This window comes from Bufo gargarizans, chromosome 2 (genome assembly GCF_014858855.1).
Source record: "Bufo gargarizans isolate SCDJY-AF-19 chromosome 2, ASM1485885v1, whole genome shotgun sequence".
Taxonomy (NCBI): Eukaryota; Metazoa; Chordata; class Amphibia; order Anura; family Bufonidae; genus Bufo; species Bufo gargarizans.
Window position 1 is genome coordinate 547444376 of NC_058081.1, and position 23962 is coordinate 547468337.

Here is a 23962-nt window from a genome sequence, read left to right on the forward strand (position 1 = left end):
AGACATGCTGAGGTGGTATTCCCATGTCCTCATCATCAGGAAACATAAGTGGTTGTGCGTCAGTGCATTCTATGTCTTTCACCGCTGGGGAAGGGCTAGGTGGATGCCCTTGGGAAACCCTGCCAGCGGAGTCTTCAAACAGCATAAGAGACTGCTGCATAACTTGAGGCTGAGACAGTTTCCCTGGTATGCATGGGGGTGATGTGACAGACTGATGGGGTTGGTTTTCAGGCGCCATCTGTGCGCTTTCTGAAGAAGACTGGGTGGGAGATAATGTGAACGTGCTGGATCCACTGTCGGCACCCAATTGACTAATGCCTGTACCTGCTCAGGCCTTACCATCCTTAGAACGGCATTGGGCCCCACCATATATCGCTGTAAATTCTGGCGGCTACTGGGACCTGAGGTAGTTGGTACACTAGGACGTGTGGATGTGGCAGAACGGCCACGTCCTCTCCCAGCACCAGAGGGTCCACTAACACCACCACGACCATGTCCACGTCCGCGTCCCTTACTAGATGTTTTCCTCATTGTTATCGTTCACCACAACAACAAAAATATTATTTGGCCCAATGTATTGTATTCAAATTCAGCTGAATATAAATTTGAGGCCTAGTATTTAGGCGCTGGTTGACAGGTATGGGTTTACTGACAGAATTAGACTTGGAAATGCACAGTAGCGGGTGTGTGAAGTTATTCTGAATGACCCTATGTGCACCTTGAATATGATATACCCTTTTAGGGATAAATTTAAAATAGCTCTGATACAGCAGAAACCACTAAATTAGGAAATTGCGAAATTGGGAATTGTATTTCAACCCAGAACAAAAAATGTGCTTTGACGGACACTAAATAACTTGCCCAGCCACAACAGTACAGCAGTAACGACAGATTTAGCTGGATATAAACTTGAGGCCTAGTATTTAGGCGCTGGGTGACAGGTATAGATTTACTGACAGAATTAGACTTGGAAATGCACAGTAGTGTGTGTGTGAAGTTATTCAGAATGATCCTATCAGCACCTTGATTCTGATATACCCTTTTAGGGATGTATTTAAAGTAGGCCTGATACAGCAGAAACCACTAAATTAGTAAATTGCTAAATTGGGAATTGTATTTCAACCCAGAACAAAAACTGTGCTTTGACGGACACTAAATAACTTGCCCAGCCACAACAGTACAGCAGTAACGACAGATTTAGCTGGATATAAACTTGAGGCCTAGTATTTAGGCGCTGGGTGACAGGTATACGTTTACTGACAGAATTAGACTGGGATATGGCCAAAAAATAACCACACTATTGATGGTTAAATGCACTTGGTGTGACAGCTTGACCAACCACACTACTGAGGGTTAAATGCACTTGGTGACAGGCGCAGCTTGCCCCTGATGTAGTATATGGCCAAAAAATAAACAGACTATTGCTGGTTAAATGCACTTGGTGTGACAGCTTGACCAACCACACTACTGAAGGTTAAATGCACTTGGTGACAGGCGCAGCTTGCCCCTGATGTAGTATATGGCCAAAAAATAAACAGACTATTGCTGGTTAAATGCACTTGGTGTGACAGCTTGACCAACCACACTACTGAGGGTTAAATGCACTTGGTGACAGGTGCAGCTTGCCCCTGATGTAGTATATGGCCAAAAAATAAACAGACTATTGCTGGTTAAATGCACTTGGTGTGACAGCTTGACCAACCACACTACTGAGGGTTAAATGCACTTGGTGACAGGTGCAGCTTGCCCCTGATGTAGTATATGGCCAAAAAATAAACAGACTATTGCTGGTTAAATGCACTTGGTGTGACAGCTTGACCAACCACACTACTGAGGGTTAAATGCACTTGGTGACAGGTGCAGCTTGCCCCTCATGTAGTATATGGCCAAAAAATAAACAGACTATAGCTGGTTAAATGCACTTGGTGTGACAGCTTCACCCTGATGTAGGCTTTAGCCAAAAAACAACCACACCATTGAGGGTTAAATGCACTTGGTGACAGGCGCAGCTTGCCCCTGATGTAGTATATGGCCACAAAATAAACAGACTATTGCTGGTTAAATGCACTTGGTGTGACATCTTCACCCTGATGTAGGCTTTAGCCAAAAAACAACCACACCATTGAGGGTTAAATGCACTTGGTCGCAGCTTGTGCTGGCGCACCACAAGACACAAAATGGCTGCCGATCACCCCAGAAAAAAGTGACTGACAAACGGTCTGGGCAGCCTAAAAACAGTGAGCAATTGAGTATCAGCAGCTCAATGATCCACAGCTGCAGATCGATCACTGGATGAAGTCTTTTGGAGGAGTTAATCAGCCTAATCTCGCCCTACTTTCGCAGCTGCAACCTCTCCCTACGCTAATCAGAGCAGAGTGACGGGCGGCGCTATGTGACTCCAGCTTAAATAGAGGCTGGGTCACATGGTGCTCTGGCCAATCACAGCCATGCCAATAGTAGGCATGGCTGTGACGGCCTCTTGGGGCAAGTAGTATGACGCTTGTTGATTGGCTGCTTTGCAGCCTTTCAAAAAGCGCCAAGAAAGCGACGAACACCGAACCCGAACCCGGACTTTTACGAAAATGTCCGGGTTCGGGTCCGTGTCACGGACACCCCAAAATTCGGTACGAACCCGAACTATACAGTTCGGGTTCGCTCATCCCTAATTACTGTTTATAATTAATCTCTACATAAATTTACATTTTTTTATTGAATTACTGAAATAAATAAACTTTTTGATGATATTCTAATGTATTGAGATGCACCTCTATACATATCACCTAGCCATTTTTTTTTCCATTTCTTCCTCTCCATATTCCAACAGCTTTAAGGGCTGTTTCACACGAGCGGATGCCGTGCGTGGCATCCCCTGCGTGAAAGAGTGCCAAGACCCGATGCAGACTGCAGAGGCACGGAGCATTAACATGACTGATAATGCTCCGTGCCTCTCTGTGACCTCTTTACTACAAAATCACAGTTGTCACTGTGATTTCATAGTAAAGAGATCACAGAGAGGCACGGAGCATTATCAGTCATGTTAATGCTCCGTGCCTCTGTAGTCTGCATCGGGTCTTGGCACTCTTTCATTGAGCGGATGCCACGCACGGTATCCGCTCGTGTGAAACAGCCCTAACTGTTTAACATTTTTCATTCACATAGTTAGTTCTATTAGGGAATTTTTTGCTGGTCAAATAGTATTTCTTCATGGCACTATTAAAAAGGCTCTGTCACCAAGATAAATCCTATTAAACCTATTAAATATAGCCTGGAAAGGTTGGTCCAGCTGATTAAAATAATGCTTTTATTTATTTTTAAGTGTAGGTGTTATGGAGAAATGTACACTTACATTTTTATACAAATGAGGTACTGGAGCACCAGGAGGCGGCTTATGTGATTTGAACACTGCTCCAGCGACGCCCCTGATACTCTTAGGCCTCTTTCACACAAGCATGACGGATTAGTTCCCGATGTGTTCAGGATATGTTCAGTGAAACTTGCACCATTTTGCAAGCAAGTTCAGTAAGTTTTGTCTGCGATTGCATTCAATTGTTCAGTTTTTTCTGCCCAGGTGCAATGCGTTTTGATGTGTTTGTCATGCACGTGATAAAAAACGGAAGGTTTACAAACAAATCAGAGAAAAAACGCATTGCATCTGTACTTTTCTTGCGGATGCAATACGTTTTTCACTGAATCCCCCTTCACTTCTATCGGTCCAGGGCTGCGTGAAAAACACAGAATATGGAACATGCTCAGTTTTTCACGCAACGCAGAACTAATGCGTGAAACAAAACACTCATGTACACAGACCCTTTGAAATTAATGGGTCAGGATTCAGTGCGGGTACTATGATTTCATGTCACGAATCGCACCCGCGCGGAAAACTTGCTCGTGTGAATGAGGCCTTATAGACTCTTCCAGTTTTAAAAACACTTCTCTTCCTTTAAGGCCTCTTTCAGACGGGCGTTGCGGGAACACGCACGATTTTTCAGCGCAAGTGCAAAACATTGTAATGCGTTTGGCACTCGCGTCAAAAAAATCGTGCATGTTTGGTACCCAAACCCGAACTTCTTCACAGAAGTTCGAGCTTGGGATCAGTGTTTTGTAGATTGTATTACTTTCCCTTATCGCATGGTTATAAGGGGAAAAAAATAGCATTCTGAATACAGAATGCATAGTAAAATAGCGCTGGAGGTTTAAAAAAATAAAATAAAAAATTTAACTTGCCTTAATCCACTTGATCACGCAGCCGGCATCTCCTTCTGTCTTCATCTTAGCTTGACGTCACTCCGGTCATCACATGATCCATCACTTGATCTTTTACCATGGTGATGGATCATGTGATGGACCATGTGATGACCGGAGTGACGTCACCACAGGTCCTGTTACTGCAAAGAGCTAAGATGATGATAGAAGGAGATGCCGGCTGTGCGATCAAGTGGATTAAGGTGAGTTAAAAATTTTCAAAATTTTTTTAACCCCTCCAGCGCTATTTTACTATGCATTCTGCATTCAGAATGCTATTATTTTTCCTTATAACCATGTTATAAGGAAAAATAATAATGATCGGGTCTCCATCCCGATCGTCTCTTAGCAACCGTGCGTGAAAATCGCACCGCAACCGCACTTGCTTGCGGATGCTTGCGATTTTCACGCAACCCCATTTATTTCTATGGGGCCTGCATTACATGAAAAACGCAGAATATAGAGCATGCTGCGATTTTCACGCAACGCACAAGTGATGATGCGTGAAAATCACCACTCATGTGAAGAGCCCCATAGAAATGAATGGGTCAGGATTCAGTGCGGGTGCAATGCGTTCAACTCACGCATCGCATCCACGCGGAATACTCGCCCGTGTGAAAAGGGCCTTAGATTTATAGCAGTAGACTTGTGTCTAGTGCTGATTTACACACTGGTTTTCTAGCAAGGGGCATGCATATCACATCTTCTGCTGCCTGATGAGCAGCAAAGATGATTAGTGCACACATGTCGTTGATAGAGTTAAGCGAACCCGAATTTTAGGGTTTTCGGCACCCGAACCCGGACATTTGTTTGGCGATTGTTATGGCGCTTTTTGAAAGGTTGCACAGCAGCCAATCAACAAGCGTCATACTACTTGCACCAAAAGGCCATCACAGCCATGCCTACTATTGGCATGGCTGTGATTGGCCAACTGCAGCATGTGACCCAGCCTCTATTTAATCTGGAGTGACGTAGGCCGCCCGTCACTCTGCTCAGATTAGTGAAGGGAGAGGCTGCAGCTTCTGTGAGGGAGAGATCAGGGAGAAATCTTATCTAGAACTGGTTTATGTACTCAGCGATTTACAGCAAAAGTGTTTTGTGGGTGCAATGCACAATTTTTTTTAAGCCTGTCCTGAGCCAACTACTGCTTAAAACAAACTTTTTTTTCTTCAGTTAGTCAATATCAATACATGATCAGCAGCCATTTTATGCAACAATAGTGCACCAGCACAGGCTACCTGCAAGTCCAGAAATACAGCTTTGGCATACTGGGGTGAAAAAACCCTCTAATATACAGCACATCTGGGATTAGACAAGCATAAGTGACTGTCACATTTAGGACAGAAATACAGCTTTTTGGTTAGGGTGAAAAAAGGCTCTAATATACTGCACATCTGGGATTACACGTGCATAAGTGACTGTCACATTTAGGACAGACATACAGCTTTTTGGTTAGGATGAAAAACCCTCTAATATACTGCACATCTGGGATTAGAAAAGCATAAGTCACTGTCACATTTAGGACAGGAATACACATTTTTGGGTAGGGTGAAAAAACCCTCTAATATACTGCACATCTGGGATTTGACGTGCATAAGTGACTGTCACAATTAGGCCATAAATATGGCTTTTTGGTTACTGGGGTGAAAAAAGCCTCTCATATACTGCACATCTGGGATTACACATGCATAAGTGACTGTCACATTTAGGACAGAAATACAGCTTTTTGGTTAGGGTGAAAAAACCCTCTAATATACTGCACATCTGGGATTACACATGCATAAGTGACTGTCACATTTAGGCCAGAAATACGGCTTTTTGGTTACTGGGGTGAAAAAAAACTCTAATATACTGCACATCTGGGATTAGACATGCATAGGTGAATAATAAAGGACGCAGTCATGATCGGAAGATGCACGACTACAAGCGCACGCTGATGATAGCATTCCCACCTGACAGCGGGGGCACAGTGGAAGCACAAAGCGTAGGCAGAGGAGGAGGAAGAGGTCGCCAACGCAGCTGGTGCACCACCAGCACCTGAGAAGGCAGGGTTAGCATGGACAAAATGTGGAAAAGCTTTGTCAGCCTTGAAGGTGCTGACCTGCCCTGCAGCCAGTGTATAGTGTGAACGTGTGTTTAGCACGGCAGAGAGCATTATCACAGGCCGCAGCCAATGTGGACAAGCTTACGTTTTTTTAAAATGAACCAGGCATGGATCCCACAGTAAGTGCACTTATTCTTAGTTTTATTTTGTTTTATGTCACAATATTTTGGGGGATACCCCAATTTAAAAATAAAAAATAACACAAATCAGTGTTGGCTACCTATTCCTCCTTTACCGCCGCTTCCACCTACACCGCCACATCCACCCATCCACTGCCTCCTCAACCTCCTACTCCTAGATCCAGATTGTTATTTTTAATGTTTCAGTATTTTATGTTATTTTAAGTCATTTCCCTATACACATCTGTTTGCAGAACAGTCGCCATGCTCTTAAGCACATTTTGATGCGTTTTGCAGCCCTCTAGCCCTTTCCAGGACTATTTTAGAGCCATTTTAGTGCCCAAAAGTTTTGGGCCCCATTGACTTCAATGGGGTTCGGGGTCAAGTTCGGGTCAAGTTCGAGTCCCAAACCCAAACTTTTTTTTCAAGTTCGGCCGAACCTGCCGAACCCGAACATCCATGTGTCCGCTCAACTCTAGTCGTTGATATTATTGAATCCGGAAGTACAGGCGCCATTACTTCAAGGTGTAATGACGTCAACAGCGCATGTGCACTAATTAACTTTGCTGCTTGGCAAGCAGCAGAAGAAGTGGTGTGCAAGTGCCTGGCTAGTGGGCCAGTGCACAGGTGCGATAAATTGGACTCAAGTCCAGCGTTGTCAATCCAAGGGAAGAGGGCATGTTTTTAAAACTGGAGGTGTCTGCAGTGTAGTGAACGTTTCTCAAGCTGCATAAGCCAGTCTTCTGGTGCTCCAATGCCTAATTTGCATAAAAATAAAAGTGTACAATTCTCCAAAACACCTGCGCCTAAAAAAAATGCTGTTTAAGTTTAGTTTTTATGGCCTTCGCTGTGCTCTAAAAATGACATGACAACTTTATTATGCTGGTCAGTACGATTACAGAGAGACCAAAATTCTATAGTTTTCTTTGCAGCACCCTTTTCTGGCAGTCATAACTTTTGTATCTTTTCATATCCACACCTGAGTGAGGGCTTGTGTTTTGTGGGGTGAATTAGTTTTAATTGGTACCATTTTGGGGTACAAACGAGTGCTTAATCACATTTAGATTTTTTTTTAAAGGGAAAGGTGACAACTTATTTTCTTTCTGTTATGGCATTCACCGTGCAGGAAAAATATTTTATTTTCATTTGTTCAGACATTTTCAGATGCGGCAATGTCAATCATGTTTATTTTTTTGTTTATTCATTTTTATATTAAAAATGGGTGAAATGAGGGGTGATTAGAATTTTTTAATTTTAAAAAATTTTTTAAAACATTTTTAAAATATGTTTTACTGTAATTTTTAGTCCTTTTAGAGGACTTGAACATGCAATCTACAGATCTCTCATACCATAGACTATGGGTTTTCTCTGGACCCACAAGTATCGTAGGGTCAGACCTCCCTATTTTTCTTATTTGTTTCTTTTTTCTCTAACTTACCTCATTGGCACACTGGCAGTGGAGAAACTGTATCTACACCTGATGACCAACACCTTTGGTATCCGGATCTGGGATTCAATATCAAGTCACTGATCGTAAACCTGATCTGGGATTCACCGTGAATCGCCGAATACTACATATCGCTAACCGTGAGTGGTAATCTTTTTATTTATTGTGATACATGTATCCGAAATACTGCAAACCCTTTGAATGCTCCATGCTAGATATCAAACTGCAGTCATCATAATATATATGTATATTGTATTGTCATTTGGGATTTATCTTAAAAATATCTATTAAAAGTTAATTTTTAAAGTAGGTTTAATCTCTCAGTGAAATTTCAGTTATATACCTACCCAAAATATGTATTAAAAAATTCTGTGAAAACAGTGTAGTACTTATGCCACTAAATGTTAAACATTTCTTTAAGTTAATACCTTCAATTTTGAGTTTTTAAACAAACATGCTGGCACTGCTACTATATCTTTTAATTCTTTTCTTTACTTTATGTAACAGATTAACACAAACTGGATACTTTTTTATTGCTTTGACTTCTAATTGAATATTGGAGTTTCCGGTGCATTTTCATTTACGGAAATAGAAGTTATTATAATGATTTTGTACTTTATTTGTTTTTTTAAACTCACTATTGTTTTAACACTACTGTAAATCTGACATAAATCCTCAGAACACTACTACTGTTTATAATTGCTTTTTCTGCTCTCCTCCTCCCTTCTCTCAGTTATAGAGAATAGCTGCAGGAAAGAGGAAGAGGTTGTATATGGTATATCAGAGTGGAGATGGGGGAAATCATCCAAGGAGGGCAGCTCACATAGGTTGCAGACAAGGAGCAAAGCACACACAGGACAGATTGCAGGGGAGAATCAAGGCTATGTAGAAGTGCATAGAGAAAGCAGAACACTTCCAGCAAACTCTGCAGGAGTAGAGGAATCACAAACTCCTCAGCATCGATGATTATATCAATAGAAGAAAGCCTTTCTATGCCGCAGTCAGCGCTGAGGGTTTGGGGGATCTAGGAGATTCAGCTCCAGGCTGAATGCATTAAAATACAGATGTATTGTAATGCATTGCAGAGTGGATCAGACCCCCAAAAGTTGAAGCACCAGAGTGCGACAGAAATAAAGTAAATTAAAAGTTTAAAAGTAAAAAAAAAGTTTTTTTTAATAATAAAATATAAAGTTTCAAGTAAAAAACAAACAAACGCGCCTTTCCCTTGATTTTATAATAAAAATATTAAAAAAACATATTAGGTTTCGCCGCATCCGTAACGACCAGCTCTATAAATATATCACATAATCTACCCCATCAGATAAACACCGTAAAAAATAAATAAAACAATGACAAAACTTGTCACCTTACACCACAAATAATGCAACACCAAGTGATCAAAAAGGTGTATGCCTCCCAATATTGTAACAATCAAACCGTCATCTCAACCTGCAAAAAATTAGCCCCTACATAAGACAATGTGAAACTATGGCTCTCAGACTATGGAGACACTAAATTAGGATTTTTTTTTGTTTCCAAAATGTTTTTATTGTGTAAAACTTAAATAAATGTAAAAAGTATACATATTAGGTATTACCACGTTCATAATGACCTGCTCTATACAAATATTACATGACCATACCCATCAGATGAACACCGTAAAAATAAAAAATAAAAACTGTGCCCAAAAAGCCATTTTTTTCACTTTACATCCCAAAAAGTGTAATACCAAGCAATCAAAAAGTCATATGCACCCCAAAATAGTACCAATCAAACCGTCACCTCATCCCGCAAAAAATGAGCCCCTACATAAGACAATCGTCCAAAAATAAAAAATAAATAAAAAAAATATGGCTGGAATATGGAGACACTAAAACATAACTTTTTGTTTCAAAATGCTTTTATAGTGTAAAACTTAAAAAAGTATACATATTGGGTATTTCCACGTCTGTAACGACCTGCTCTATAAAAATATCACATGACCTAACCCCTCAGGTGAACACAGTAAAAATAATAATAAACTGTACCAAAGCAACCAATTTTTTGGTCACTTTGCCCCATAAAGTGTAATATTGAATGATCAAAAAAATCATATGTACCCAAATATGGTACTAATAAAATTAGAGGTGGGACGAACAATCCGTCAAATCTTGCTGGATTTGAAGGATTCGTGGACTCAAATCCCGACCTCATTTACAAAATTCAAATCCGACGAATCCCGGGACAGCAATACAGATGCCTTGTCTGTGCTGAAACAGGAGAGGGAGATGAGTGTCTGCTGGGACTTTCCCACACAGCTATAAGAGCTGCATAGCTACTGACAGAAAAAATATGAGACTTCTATTGTAGACTCTGTTAGCTGTTATAGCCAGTGTACATCTATATACACATGACAGCTGCCCCAACACTCCAAGCTCTGCTACATCTATACGCATGTCAGCTGCCCCAGCACACTCAGCTCTACTATATCTCTATATATGACAGCTGCCCCAGCACACTCAGCTCTGCTATATCTTTATATATGATAGCTTCCCCAGCACACCCAGCTCTGCTACATCTATACACATGACAGCTGCCCCAGCACAACCAGCTATGCTACATCTATACACATGACAGCTTCCCCAGCACACTCAGCTCTCATGTGTATAGATGTAGCAGAGCTGGGTATGCTGGGGCAGCTGTTATGTGTATAGATGTAGCAGTGCTGAGACAGCTGTCATATAGAGATATAGCAGAGCTGAGTGTACTGGGGCAGCTGTCGTGTATAGATGTACACTAGCTATCAAAGCTATAACAGAGTCTATAGTAGAAGTATCATATTTTTTTCAGGCAAAGGCTATGCAGCTCTTATAACTGTGTGGGTAAGTGCCTTACCTCTAATGCAGAAGGTTGTGGGTTCGAGTCCCAACAGAAACTTTTCTGAAATACACAAGCACTGACATACAGCATGGGGCACAGGCCAGAAGAGGGTGCATCGCATCACTGACATGGAGGTAAGTAGAAGTGTTTTTTAAAAAAAACGGACTGTTACTGTTACTGTCACATGGGGTGGGGGGGGCAGGAGGCACTTAATACTGGCACATGGGGGTTGCAGGGGTGGGAAGGAGAGAGGCACTTGATACTGGCACATTAGGAGGGGGGCAGATGGCTTTTGATACTGGCACATTAGGAGGGGGGCAGATGGCACTATGATACTGGCACATTGGGGGGAGATGGCACTATGATACTGGCACATTGGGGGGGAGATGGCACTATGATACTGGAACATGTTTTTTTTGGCACTATGATACTGGCACATGGGGTTGGAAGGAGAGAGGCACTTGATATTGGCACTTTGGGGGGTGGGGGGTGAAATGGCACTATGATACTGGAACATAGGGGGAAGGAGAGAGGCACTTGATACTGGCACATGGGGGGGCATCTATGGGGACACTTACTGGCGCATAATTGGGGGGCATTATGGGGGTCCCTTTATACTGGCCAATTATTGGGGACACTATGGGGGCATCTACTGAGGTCACGAAGAAGGGGTATTTTATATGGGAGGGCTCTGTGTGGTACTAGTATTATCAGGGGGTTTATCTGTTTCTGCAGTATTGTATTGGGGAGCACAGTGGCACAGTATTGTGGTAGGATGATTTGTCCAAAAGATGCGAGAATGATGGAAAAGTAGTAAACTAAGATTATTTTTTTGTCAAACTGCAGAGACAAAAAATGGCTGAAAACTGGAGGTCTGATCTGAAGGTCTGAAAGGAGAAGATGAGGAAAGAGAACATCTACGTCAAAGAGACATCACTGGATGTAAGAGGTATGTGCGCTGTATTACCCTGAATGTAAGAGGTATGTGCGCTGTATTACCCTGAATGTAAGAGGTATGTGCGCTGTATTACCCTGAATGTAAGAGGTATGTGCGCTGTATTACCCTGTATTTCCAATTTTTCGCGAATCCAAATCCGAATACTTTGTTAAAAAAGTAAGGACTCTTTATTTTTTCATATTAAAAGAATATTGAGTTTGGATCACTTTGTTTCTTACAATTCTTATGTACAGGATTCGTAGGATTTGAGATTCAAAAGATTAGAGAGATTCGAGAACCTTTTTAGATTCGGATTTAAAAAAAATTGGATTCGTCCCACCTCTAAAAAAACTTCAACTCTTCCCGAAAAAACTGAGCCCCTGCATAATACGATTGGCAGAAAAATTAAAAAATATATGGCTTTCATAGTATAGAGCAATCAAAAATCATATATACTCCAAATTAGTATCAATAAAAATTATTTTACTACTAAGATAAAATAATATTAATCCCATATGGCAAATGGTGTAAAGGAAAAAAAAAAATATGAAAAAAAGCTCAATTCAACATTTTTTGTCACTTCAATCCCCCCAATTTTTTTTTTTTATAAAAAGTGATCAAAAATCTACACACACTTCAAAATCATTGAAAAGTACAGATCACCCCACAAAGAACGAGCCCTCTTAGAGCTCTGTATGCATAACTACAAAAAAGTTATCTAGGTCAGAATATGGTGATGAAAAAAAAATATTTTGAAAGGTTTTTATATTTTTTCAGTGTGTTTGTTCAGATATAATTCTACTGACCTGGAGAATGAATGTATCAATTTTTCCATAGAATATTGTTGTTTTTTTTTCCAATTCCACCCCATTTGGAACTTTCCCCATTGGTGCCATTAGAAAGTACAACTTGTCCTGCAAAAAATAAGCCCTCAGAAGTCTATGTGAATGGAAAAATAAAAATGTTAGGACTCTGGGAATGTGGTGAGTGGAAAAACAAAAACGCGTAAAATTTAAAATTGCCTGCTCCTCTAAGGGTTAAACAGAACTGTGGTGAATTGCATAAACATGGATTATAGAGTGCATCTTTTCTTCACTTTGTTGCACTGCATTGGAACATACCAGACTCTGAGGAGCAATAACTGTACCCATTGATCTTCAGATACTGCCAGGCTTGTAGGCTCAGTATCAAGCAATGCACTTTCAAGTATGCTTTTAGCACATATGCTTCTTGACATATTTTGATTTAATGACATCAATGTTTTGTCTTATATACTACTCAAGATCACCCCTTCTGTCTAATGAAAATATTGCCTTGCGGTTCATACTGAGGTACAAAAATATGGAGCCAGGGGGTGTATGACAGTTAACTTTTTCTCACTTCAATATATATCCATAAGAGATGAATGAATTGATTCTAAGCAAACTGGATTTCTCACATATTTCACAAACATTCTTCTTCCAAACGAACCCGAAGTCTTGGCAATTCACTTTGGATGAATCACGTAAAATGGCGCCTGCCATTTTAAATTTTAAATTCAGAACGCCAGTAAGGGAAACAGGGTTGAGAGAATAAAGACAGAGGATCACAACAACCCAGCTGGGGCCCCAGTTGACGGGCTAGCCCACAGTGCTTTGCAGTCAGCCTGACAGCCAATCAGGAGGGAGGATATTGGCTGTCCTATCCGGCTCTATATTAGCTCTCAAGCATAGACTATATTGTGAGCTCAGCCACTGATATGACAGGATGTGTTTGTCCTATCTGCAATAGACATACAAGAAGACTGGCAGGGTCTTGTAGGGACGGTGTAAGAATTGTGAAGAATATATATTTAGTTTAGTAGATTGAACTACTAGGTAGAAAATAAGGTTTTATCATTAGGGAGAGCACAGAGGCAGTTAGCATGCTTGGTGTCTTACAATATGGCCTGCTGGAGCTGTTCATAGCTTCATCTGTTGCACTGCACAAGACAAGACTCATGAGTTTGTAGAGACAGTACTCTTTTCTTCTGCGGATGAGCCAGTCTTTGTTCAAAAATCGGTTGCAAAGCTTCATATGTGTTATGTAGTTTTTAGCATCACCAACAGTATATAATATAAACTGCACAATTGCTCCTTTTTCTTTCCAAAACCATTTGCATGTATAGTTTGGTCGCAGCTAGGGGATGTCAAATTTAGTGTTGGGCGGGAATATTCGAATCACGAATATTAATCACGAATATCGGCACTTCGAGAATTCGCAAATATTTAGAATATATTGATATATATTCATAATTTTAAATATTCTAGATTTTTTTTTCATCAGTAACCTCCCTTCTTGCTTGTGGGCTAATGAGAGGCTGCAATGTCTTTGTCTGAGCTTAGCAACATCCCTAGCAACCAATAGGAAAATTGCCTACCCCTTACTATATAGAAAACTCCCCACCAGCTATTTTCTGCAGTTTTTTTCTGTTCTGAGAGAGACATTAGTGCCATTGCTGTGCTGTGTGCTTTCCACACTACATTAGATAGATAGTTAGATAGCATATATATATATATATATATATATATATATAGTTAGTGGGAGATAGTCAGTGTAGGTTATATACTGATATAGTGTAGCTGTTGCAGTGCAGTGTGTTAGGTAGTGTGATAGGTTCTGCTGTCCATACATAAATGCAGACCTGCTAAAATGTGAAGTTTCACGTATTGCGCCAAAATATTTGCATCATTAGTGCCGATTAGCGCAATCGGGAATATATTGGAGCACTCTATCTGCATATAAAGCTATTGTGATGTTCTGCCGTGCCAACCATTTTCTCTAGTCTCAGGACACTTCTAGCAGCTTGGAAAATGTAGCAAAAGTGACCCGCACCTGTATTTCGTGCGCATTACGCGAATATTACATTGCCAATTTTTCGCAAACAAATATCATGACCGGCGTGCCTATCACATACGTGACGCAAAGGGGAGGGGAAAGGAAGGCCCTGTCCAAGGGAGAGGGAAAGATGGTGACCCCTAACTCACCTTGAGGCTGGCACCTGACTGCCCTCACTTTCCTAGACGGGTTTCTCACCCATACGCCGATCACATGCCTAGACCCTGGCTTTCCCTAAGATGAGCCCTACGTAGTGAATAGGGTGGTGGGAACACTAGTCCACACCACTAACACTAAAGGGAAACACTAGGGAGAGGACAGACAATACAGACAAAACATATAGTCCCAGGTGGGCAACTACAAACAACCAACAGGGATCCGGAGGGTAATGCTCTGGTACGACAACCAGGGATACCAACGACACAGCTCCAGTGGGTCAGTATAGAAGTCCAGGCAGGAAGCTCTATATCTGGCAACCAGAGAAGTGGGAGAGGGGAATATAAGGAGGTTGGGCGTGCCGGACAAGAAACAGTTGAGAAGAAGAAGCTACGGATCCCTGAGTGAGACAGAAAGGATTGCAAGGCAAACACAGAAAGCTACCATTAAGTAACAGCGCTATCTTTCGGGTATAACGGGGTCAGACGTGGCTCTTGACACCCTCGTGAAATCAAGGAAATAATCTTGAATTCTTGAATTCGCTAATATATGAGGAATATTCGCCCAAATATTAGTGAAATATCGCAAATTCGAATATGGCTGCTGCTGCTCATCACTAGTCATGATGGAACATACCACAGTCTGATAAAAGTGGCAGAAAGGGTGAGGATTATGATGAGGATTATGATGAGGATTGTGTGTTGGACAGGACCTGCAAACTGGATCGGGTGTTGAGGAGGAGGGGAAAAAATTAAGTTAAAAAAGTTTTAAAAAGAAGTTACAGGGCCTGATCTGCTTCTATAGTGGAAACCTTGGGAACTGGTGATGCCGCCAATATCATTAGCGCAGACAAAAAATGCCATAATCGCAGACAAAACATGTGCCAGACCTACGTCAGGCTCAGCTGCTGGTAGTTCTGTTGGGTATATGGAAATTGCTTCAGAAAAAACAATGACTGCAGAAAAAAACACTGCAGTGTGCAAGATCTACAGGATGAAATTTGTGGCCATTCAAACCCAAATATAACCACCATGGCTCTATTGCAGCACATGAGGGGACATCTCCCGATACAGTGAGATAATAGAACTGACAAGCAATTGGAATAGGACTACCCTCTTTGTCCTTGTCTTCTTGGTGGCAGCGTAGATTTTGATAGATTGGTTTATTGGTTCCCTGTTGTTTTTAAACAGCCTCTGAGGCACCAGTACAGCCATTTTATGAAAATCATATATTTTTTATATGCTGTGTGAGGGCTTCTCTTTAGGGGAATAATTTGTCATTATCATTGGTTTTGTTTTGGGGTACAAACAACTTTTCGATCACTTTTAATTTTACTTTTTGGGAAAAGGAATAAAGAAAAGGCAATAATACTGCCATTGCTTTTTGGGTACACCATGCACAATTTATATAGTTTTTTTTGTTTTGTTACTTTTATATGATAAAAGCATTTTAAAAATCATATTTTTGTGTTGCCATTTTCTGAAAGCCATATTTTTATGGCTACGGTCGTATGTGAGGGTTTTCATTGGTCATGATATTTTTTGGTAGGCGAGGTGACCAAAAAATGGCTGTTGGCATATAATTTATTTTTATGGCATTCACTTGACAGGGTAGATCATTTGATATTTTTATAAGGGTCCATTCACACAACCGTATGAATGGGTCCGCATCCATTCTGCAATTTTGTGGAACGGTTGTGGACCCATTCATTTCAATGGGGCCGTTGCTCAATTCCTTGGCCCCGCAGAAAAAGATAGAACATGTCCTATTCTTGTCCATTTTGCAGACAAGAAAAGGCATTTCTACAATGGGCCATCCGTTCTGTAGAGGAACACACACTGGAAGCATCCATGTTTTGCGGATCTGCAATTTTAGGACCACAAAACATGGCGCGATCATCTGAATGAGCCCTAAATCTGTTTGTTACAGATTCAGCGATACTAAATATGCCAATTTTTTTTAATGATAAATGGCTTGATGAGGGAAATGTGCTTTTATACACTTGAAAACTATATTTTAAACACTTTTTTAAAATTTGTATTAATTTATTTTTTGTTTTACAGTTTGTGCCACCATAATGTCATATTATCCTTTTGGGGAACTGTTAAGATTACATTTTCTTATTGCTGATTTCTCCTGTTACTGGAACTGACATAGTAGCCCCCAGTTACCCGGGGACTAGAGCCCCTACAGAGGTTGTACAGTGTTATACAATGCTACACAACCTCACTGCAGAGTAGATCTGCGTCTGTTAAGACCCAGCAGCATGTGCAGGTTCCAGGCCCCCGGCGGTCACGTGATCACCAGGGCCAGAACAGGAAGCTGCATTGCACTTCCTGATCTCTGTACAGAACGCTAGTTTTGCACTATGTATAGAGCAGCAAGGAAGACAGGGACAGTGGAAAAACATCCCTGCCTTCCCTACGGGAGTCCTGCTATCACAGTGAGCATCCTGCTCAGCGGCTACATGATTTCTGAAGAGCCAGTTTAAAACGTTGGATCAGAGATAAGTCCTGACCGCCAAGGTTTTTATAGTCTGTGGGCAGTCCAGACTTATCTCTGATCCTACGAACTGGTGACGCAGTAATCTTCAGTTACGTATAATGTGATGCATAATCCATGTCTCCTTACAATGAAAGGAAGCTGGAAGCATATATACTTATGACTAATAATGAATGCAAATCAAAACTGACAACCACAAAACTGATTCCAGATGAAGATGTGAGCAAGTAACCTTTTAATCTACTCTGACGATAAGCTGCATTATACTGGGCTGCAAAGTTATTAGCTGCAATCAATCCAGCTCAGCGACAGTAAAACTAGCACTTCTAGAAGCTTGTAGAGCCAAACTGCAAAGTAACTGCAGATTGAACTTGAGCAGTAGAATCTGGGGTGTCTGCCAGTGAAGATTTTTATAGATGTTATGTTCCTGTGAAGCTCTACTAATAGTGTACGCTATGTATATTCAGTGTCTCAGTGTTCATTTCGGGAAAAAAAAAAAATCCATATGTTATAAATTCACCCAATAGCTTTAACACTACCCCGCCATTGTGATGACTGAACATTCTCAATTATTACACTTCTGTACACATTGTACTACCAGACCTTTCCCTAGATGTTGTTCTACAGAATTATATTATCAATCAGTTGAATGATCAGGTCAAATTTCCACTGGAGACTTGATAACATATCACACATTTCATTTTGATCATATCTCTGCTCCAACGTCTGCAAGTTAAAAGGATATTGCTTTACCCCATGGGATCTTCAGAATTCTTACTTCTAAAAGATATCCTTGTGATGGTTTCTCTGTTCAACATCCTGTTGAGAAATGGATTGGAGTTGTCCGCCACCTTCAAAGCAGGAGACCCCAGAATTAGTGTTGGTAATGCAGTGAGAATAAAACATATATTTTTTTTTAATCATAGTTTGCCAAATGCATTCTGATGTAAAACGTAGCTGAACTCATGCATGATTCATTATGCAAATGCAAAAATCTAGTTATAATTTATTTCTTAGCACTGCTATAATGTACTGCATGTAGTGGAAAGAAGAAACAGCATTACTACAAATATCTTAATAAATATGTAAACTTTCTGAAAAAGTTAGCATCTCAAGGTTCAAGCTGTAATCTGATTAAATATATTTCACCTTAAATAAGCCTTCCTACGTCTCCTAGACTTCTTGTTTTTGCTTAGCATTAAGCAGGTACGATAAATGCTAAGAAATCTACTGCTTCACTGGAAAAAATCAGAAATTCTAATTCGTAGAATTATTTACTAGTCACGAATACATTTTATCATGTGTTGCAGAAAACAAACTCATAAAAGTCTTCAAATACAGAATTAGTCGTAAACATGTACGGCTTATTGCATCCTAAGTATAGGATATATACCTATTGCATCCTAAGTATATATATATATATATATATATATATATATATACACACACAGCCATGAGAAGAACAAAGTACACCTTCTTTGGATCTTTGGATTGTGTTTTATGTATCAGGAGTCAAACACAACACATCACATCACTCAAAGAACACCATCCCCACAGTGAAACATGGTGGTGGCAGCATCATGCTGTGGGGATGTTTTTCAGCAGCCGGGACTGGGAAACTGGTCAGAGTTGAGGGAAATATGGATGGTGCTAAATACTGGGATATTCTTCAGCAAAACCTGTACCACTCTGTGTGTGATTTGAGGCTAGGTCGGAAGTTCACCTTCCAGCAGGACAATTACCCCAAACACACTGCTAAAGCAACACTTGAGTGGTTTAAGGGGAAACATGTAAATGTGTTGGAATGGCCTAGTCACAGCCCAGATCTCAATCCAATAGAAAATCTGTGGTCAGACTTAAAGATTGCTGTTCACAAGTGCAAACCATCCAACTTGAAGGAGCTGGAGCAGTTTTGCAAGGAGGAATGGGTAAAAATCCCTGTGGTAAGATGTGACAAGCTCATAGAGACTTATCCAAAGCTACTTGGAGCTGTGATTGCTGCAAAAGGTGGCTCCACAAAGTACTGGGGGGGGGGGGGGGGGTGAATATTTATGCACATTAACCTTTTCTGTTATTTTGTCCTATTTGTTGTTTGCTTCACAATAAAAAAAAAAACAAATATCTTATGTTATGGCATGTTATGTAAATTAATGAATTAAATGATGCAAATCCTCAAACAATCCATGCTAATTCCAGGTTGTGAGGCACCAAAATATGGAAAAAGTCAGGGGGGGGGGGTGAATACTTTTGCAAGGCACTGTATATGCAAATGAGCCTCTAAGAGTAATGGGGTCTTTGAAGTTATACCTAGAGGCTCTGCTCTCTTTGCAATTTCTGTGCCTGATTGACAGGGCCAGGCGTGATGATGTTTTCACTGCCTACTCCTGTCAGTCAAAATAGAAAAAAAATAGAAAGCTCGTGAGTAAGGCCTCTTGCACATGACCGTATGGCTTTTCGGTATTTTAAGGTCTGCATAAAACGGATCCGCTAAAATTACGAATGACGCCCGTGTGCATTCAGTTTTTTGCAGAACAAAACAGCTGGCCCCCGATAGAACAGTACTATCCTTGTCCGTTATGCGGACAATAATAGGACATGTTCTATCTTTGAACGGAATGGAAAAACGGAAATACGGAAATGGAAGGCATACAGAGTACCTTCCGTTTATTTTGCGGATCTATTAAAATTAATGGTTCCGTATACGGTCCGTATACGGAACGCAAAAGACGGAACGTAAACAGAATTTTTTTATGGTTATGGGTTCTGTTGAACCCTTTTAGTGACAGGCCACTTTTCACCTTAAATCCCAGGCCGACTTTTGCAAATCTGACATTTGTCACTTTGTGTGGTAATAACTTGGAACGCTTTTACTTATTCAAGCCATTCTGAGATTGTTTTCTTATTTTTTTCTCATTGTACTTCATGACAGTGGTAAATTTTAGTCACCTTCATTTATAAAAATTTACCCAAAATTTAGAAAAATTCACAATTTTCGAAGTTTGAATTTCTCTACTTTTAAGACAAATAGTAAAACCTCATAAAATGGTTATCGATCAACATTCCCCATATGTCTGCTTTATGTTGGCATAATTTTATAAATGTTATTTTATTTTTTGAGGACGTTAGAAGCTATTTTTCAAATTTTCAACAAAATTTCCAAAACCATTTTGTAAATCACAAATTAAGTTATAAAGTGATTTTGAGGGCTTACATAATGGAAACCACCCATAAATTACCCCATTTTAAAACTACAGCCCTTAAATTATTCAAAACTGATATTACAAACTTTGTTAACCCTTGAGGTCTTCCACAAGAATTAAAGGAAAATGGAGGTGAAATTTCAATAATTTACTTTTTTGTTAGATTTCTTATGTTAATCTTTTTTTTTCTACCATGAAACTGTTTGGTGAATGGACTCCACTGTATGGCATCAGTCTGAGGCATCTGTTAATGCACACATTTTTGGCATGCATTAAAGAGGACCTTTCACTACTGTATAAACTAAAAACTAACTAGATCAGTGGGCAGAGCGGCGCCCAGGGGTCCCCCTGCACTTACTAGTATGCCTGGGCGCCGCTCCGTTCGCCCGGTATAGGCTCTGGTGTCTGCGCTCCCTCTGACTGATTTCTTGTAGGAGGCGTGTCCCTTGCTGCGCTGCGATTGGCCAGCACTGCAGCAAGGGACACGCCTCCTACAAAAAATCAGTCAGAGGGAGCGCAGACACCGGAGCCTATACCGGGCGAACGGAGCGGCGCCCAGGCATACTAGTAAGTGCAGGGGGACCCCTGGGCGCCGCTCTGCCCACTGATCTAGTTAGTTTTTAGTTTGTACAGTAGTGAAAGGTCCTCTTTAAATGGATGGCAAAAATAGGATGTGAACCCAGCCCTAGTGTCAGAATAAGCACCAGTACACAGCGGAGCAGCGTGGCGGAGAGGGGAGGCTGCCATGTACTGACAGAGCGTTACCTGGTCCTGGTGCTCAGGGATAAGGATTGTGTTTCCCATGGATTATTTTCTACTGGGAAATACCGGTCACAGTGTAATACACTAGAATCTATATAATATAAATATATTAGCCTTACCCCCAAATAATAATACAATCAGGTGGTAATTTATTATATAGAAATACCTCTATGTTAGGCGTATTTCTGACACAGATTGTGGCGCAAAGGTCCTTAGCACCGCAATCTGCATATTTTTCCCGCTCATGCCAGGTCTAAAAAAGGATGGCGTGGGCAAGGAAAAGAATACAGTTATGGCCATCCAGTTATTGGATACCACCGCCATAAATTGACCGGATAACACCTCTGTACAGTGACCGGATAACACCACCATACTGTGCCCAGATAAAAGGGTATAAGAGGGCACAGTATAGGGAATAACTAGGGGCACTGCACAGGGTGTGATAAGAGGGCACAATGCCAGATGAACGCAACAATGGCGGGGTGGAAGGTGGAGTGGAGGACAAATGGGAGGAGAGAGGAGAAGAGGCAGGAAATGGAGCACCAGGAGTGTGGCTTTGTGGGTTCTGACGGCGTTGCTCCCACTGGGCTCGGTGATGGGAGGCCAGATGCCTTCTTAAGGTGAGTGTTGGGCTTACCGCAACTTATGCGTTGACAGCACAGGCAACACTATTGTCAGCAGCTGACACGTTAAAAAAAGATGTGACCGTGCATGGTGGATGGCTCACTTCAGATACATTTGCAGTCTGCTTTTTGCCTCCTGTGCACTGCGAGTTCTGCCTGCTTCTCCTCCTCCCTATCTGCTGCTCCGTCTCTCCATATGAACCCCCCTCCTCTTCCTCTCTTGTGGGCACCCACGTGACGTCCATCGACACGTCATCATCGTAACCTTTACCACCGCTAAAATTAGAAAATTCGGAGTAGGCAGCAACAGAGGCGACCATACTCCTTGGGCTGACCTGGGTACTCTTGTCAGACAGCTGGGTGGCAGCAGTTGCTACATCCTCTTCCTCATCCGATGCCAAGAATGGCTGCACATCGGTAAGGTCTGAAAATGAATGGGAAAAAAATTTCTCTGACTTGAGTGGAGGGGCTATGGTGGTGATGTCTTTGGGGGTGCACACAGTAGAGAGTGAGGAGGAGGGTGCAGATACAGAGGATGAGGAGGGTGCAGAAGCGGAAGGCTTAGAGAGCCACTCAAGCAACTCTGGTGCACCCTTTAAAGTTATCGCACGCTCCTTCTCCAACTTCCCACTTAGGCTCCGGCCTGGTGCACCTGCCCGATCCCTACCATCCCTGTGGACGGTCTGCCTCTTCCTCTGCCTGTCATTTTCTAAATGACCCTCTGCCTAAGTCCGTAGAGAAGAGCAGTATTTGTTGAAGAAGGTATATCCTAGCCCTCAATCAGTATTTGGTGTAAATAGGTATATAGAAATAGCACCCCTCAATCAGTATTTTGTGAAAGAAGGTATATGGCACCCCTCAATCAATATTTGGCGGAAATAGGTATATGGCACCCCTCAATCAGTATTTTGTGGAAGCAATTGTATTGCAGCCCTCAATCAGTATCTGGTGGAAGAAGGTATAAAGCAATAGCACCCCTAAATCAGTATTTAGTGGAAGAAGGTATATGGCACCCCTCAATCAGTATTTGGCAGAAACAGGTATATAGCACCACTCAATGATTTATTGGGGGAAATAGGTATATGGGTCCCCTCAATCAGTATTTTGTGGAAGCAGGTGTATCGCAGGCCTGAGTCAGTATTTGGTGGAAGAAGGTATATAGCAATAGCACCCCTCAATCAGTATTTTGTGGAAGAAGGTATATGGCACTCCTCAATCAGTATTTGGCAGAAACAGGTATATAGCACCACTCAATAAGTATTTGGCGGAAACAGGTATATAGCACCCCTCAATCAGGATTTTGTGGAAGAAGGTATATGGCAGCCCTCAAGCAGTTTTTTGGGGGGCAACAGGTATATCACACCAGTTGCAATTAGTTACTCCAATAGCGTTTGTCCTTCTATCTAGCTGCGGTATCGCAGCAGAACTTCACACAACTGCTGCACAATACAAAAATACTATAATATAATTTCTATGTTAGAAAGTATATTATAAGTATATCACACCTATCGATAGCACAGCTAGAACGTTTGTAGCCCTATTAGCTAGCGTTTGGTGTCCCTAACTGTCCCTGCTCCAAAATGAAATCTCTCCCTACACTGGCAAAACACATAATGTAAAATGGCTGCCAGATCGGGTTCTGTTATAGGGTTGGGGGTATGTCTATTTGCTGAAACGTTTCAACCACCTCTTCAGACAAGCCTACAACCAGTGACCCTGCTGCCTCTACACCTCCATGACCAGCTTTACCCTCTCCTACTGTGTCCTTCTCCCATACCATTTAGATTGTAAGCCCTCATGGGCAGGGCACTCTCTCCTTCTGTATCAGTTTGTAACTCATCTTGTACATGCTTAGTGCAATTGTCTGTATTATGTATGTATACCCTTTACTATATGTATAGCACTATCGAGTGAATGGCGCTTTAATAATAATAATAATAATAATACACAGATATATAAAATGGTTGGATGTGAAAATACAGATGACGAAGTACAGACAGGGTTAAACAGTAGTCCTTTGTGTTATGATAATGAGTTCTTGGTTGCTGCAATCCTTAGCTGTAGTCACATGAGGCAGTCACATTGGGCAGTCATGTCAGCAGTTCCAGGTCTCCCCAAACACATTACTCGATGTGGCCCCCTTCAGAGAAAGACC

At 41.3% G+C, this 23962-nt stretch overlaps 1 protein-coding gene across 1 annotated transcript in view; it reads right to left on the bottom strand.

Annotated features, from left to right (window-relative positions):
• The window catches only part of LOC122926661 (carbonic anhydrase-related protein 10-like), a 493040-nt gene that overhangs the window by 82345 nt on the left and 386733 nt on the right, over positions 1-23962 (bottom strand). Inside the window, exon 6 of the mRNA XM_044278105.1 lies at positions 18001-18073. Within this exon, the coding sequence (XP_044134040.1) occupies positions 18001-18073 (73 nt within the window). The remainder of the gene's footprint in view (positions 1-18000; positions 18074-23962) is intronic.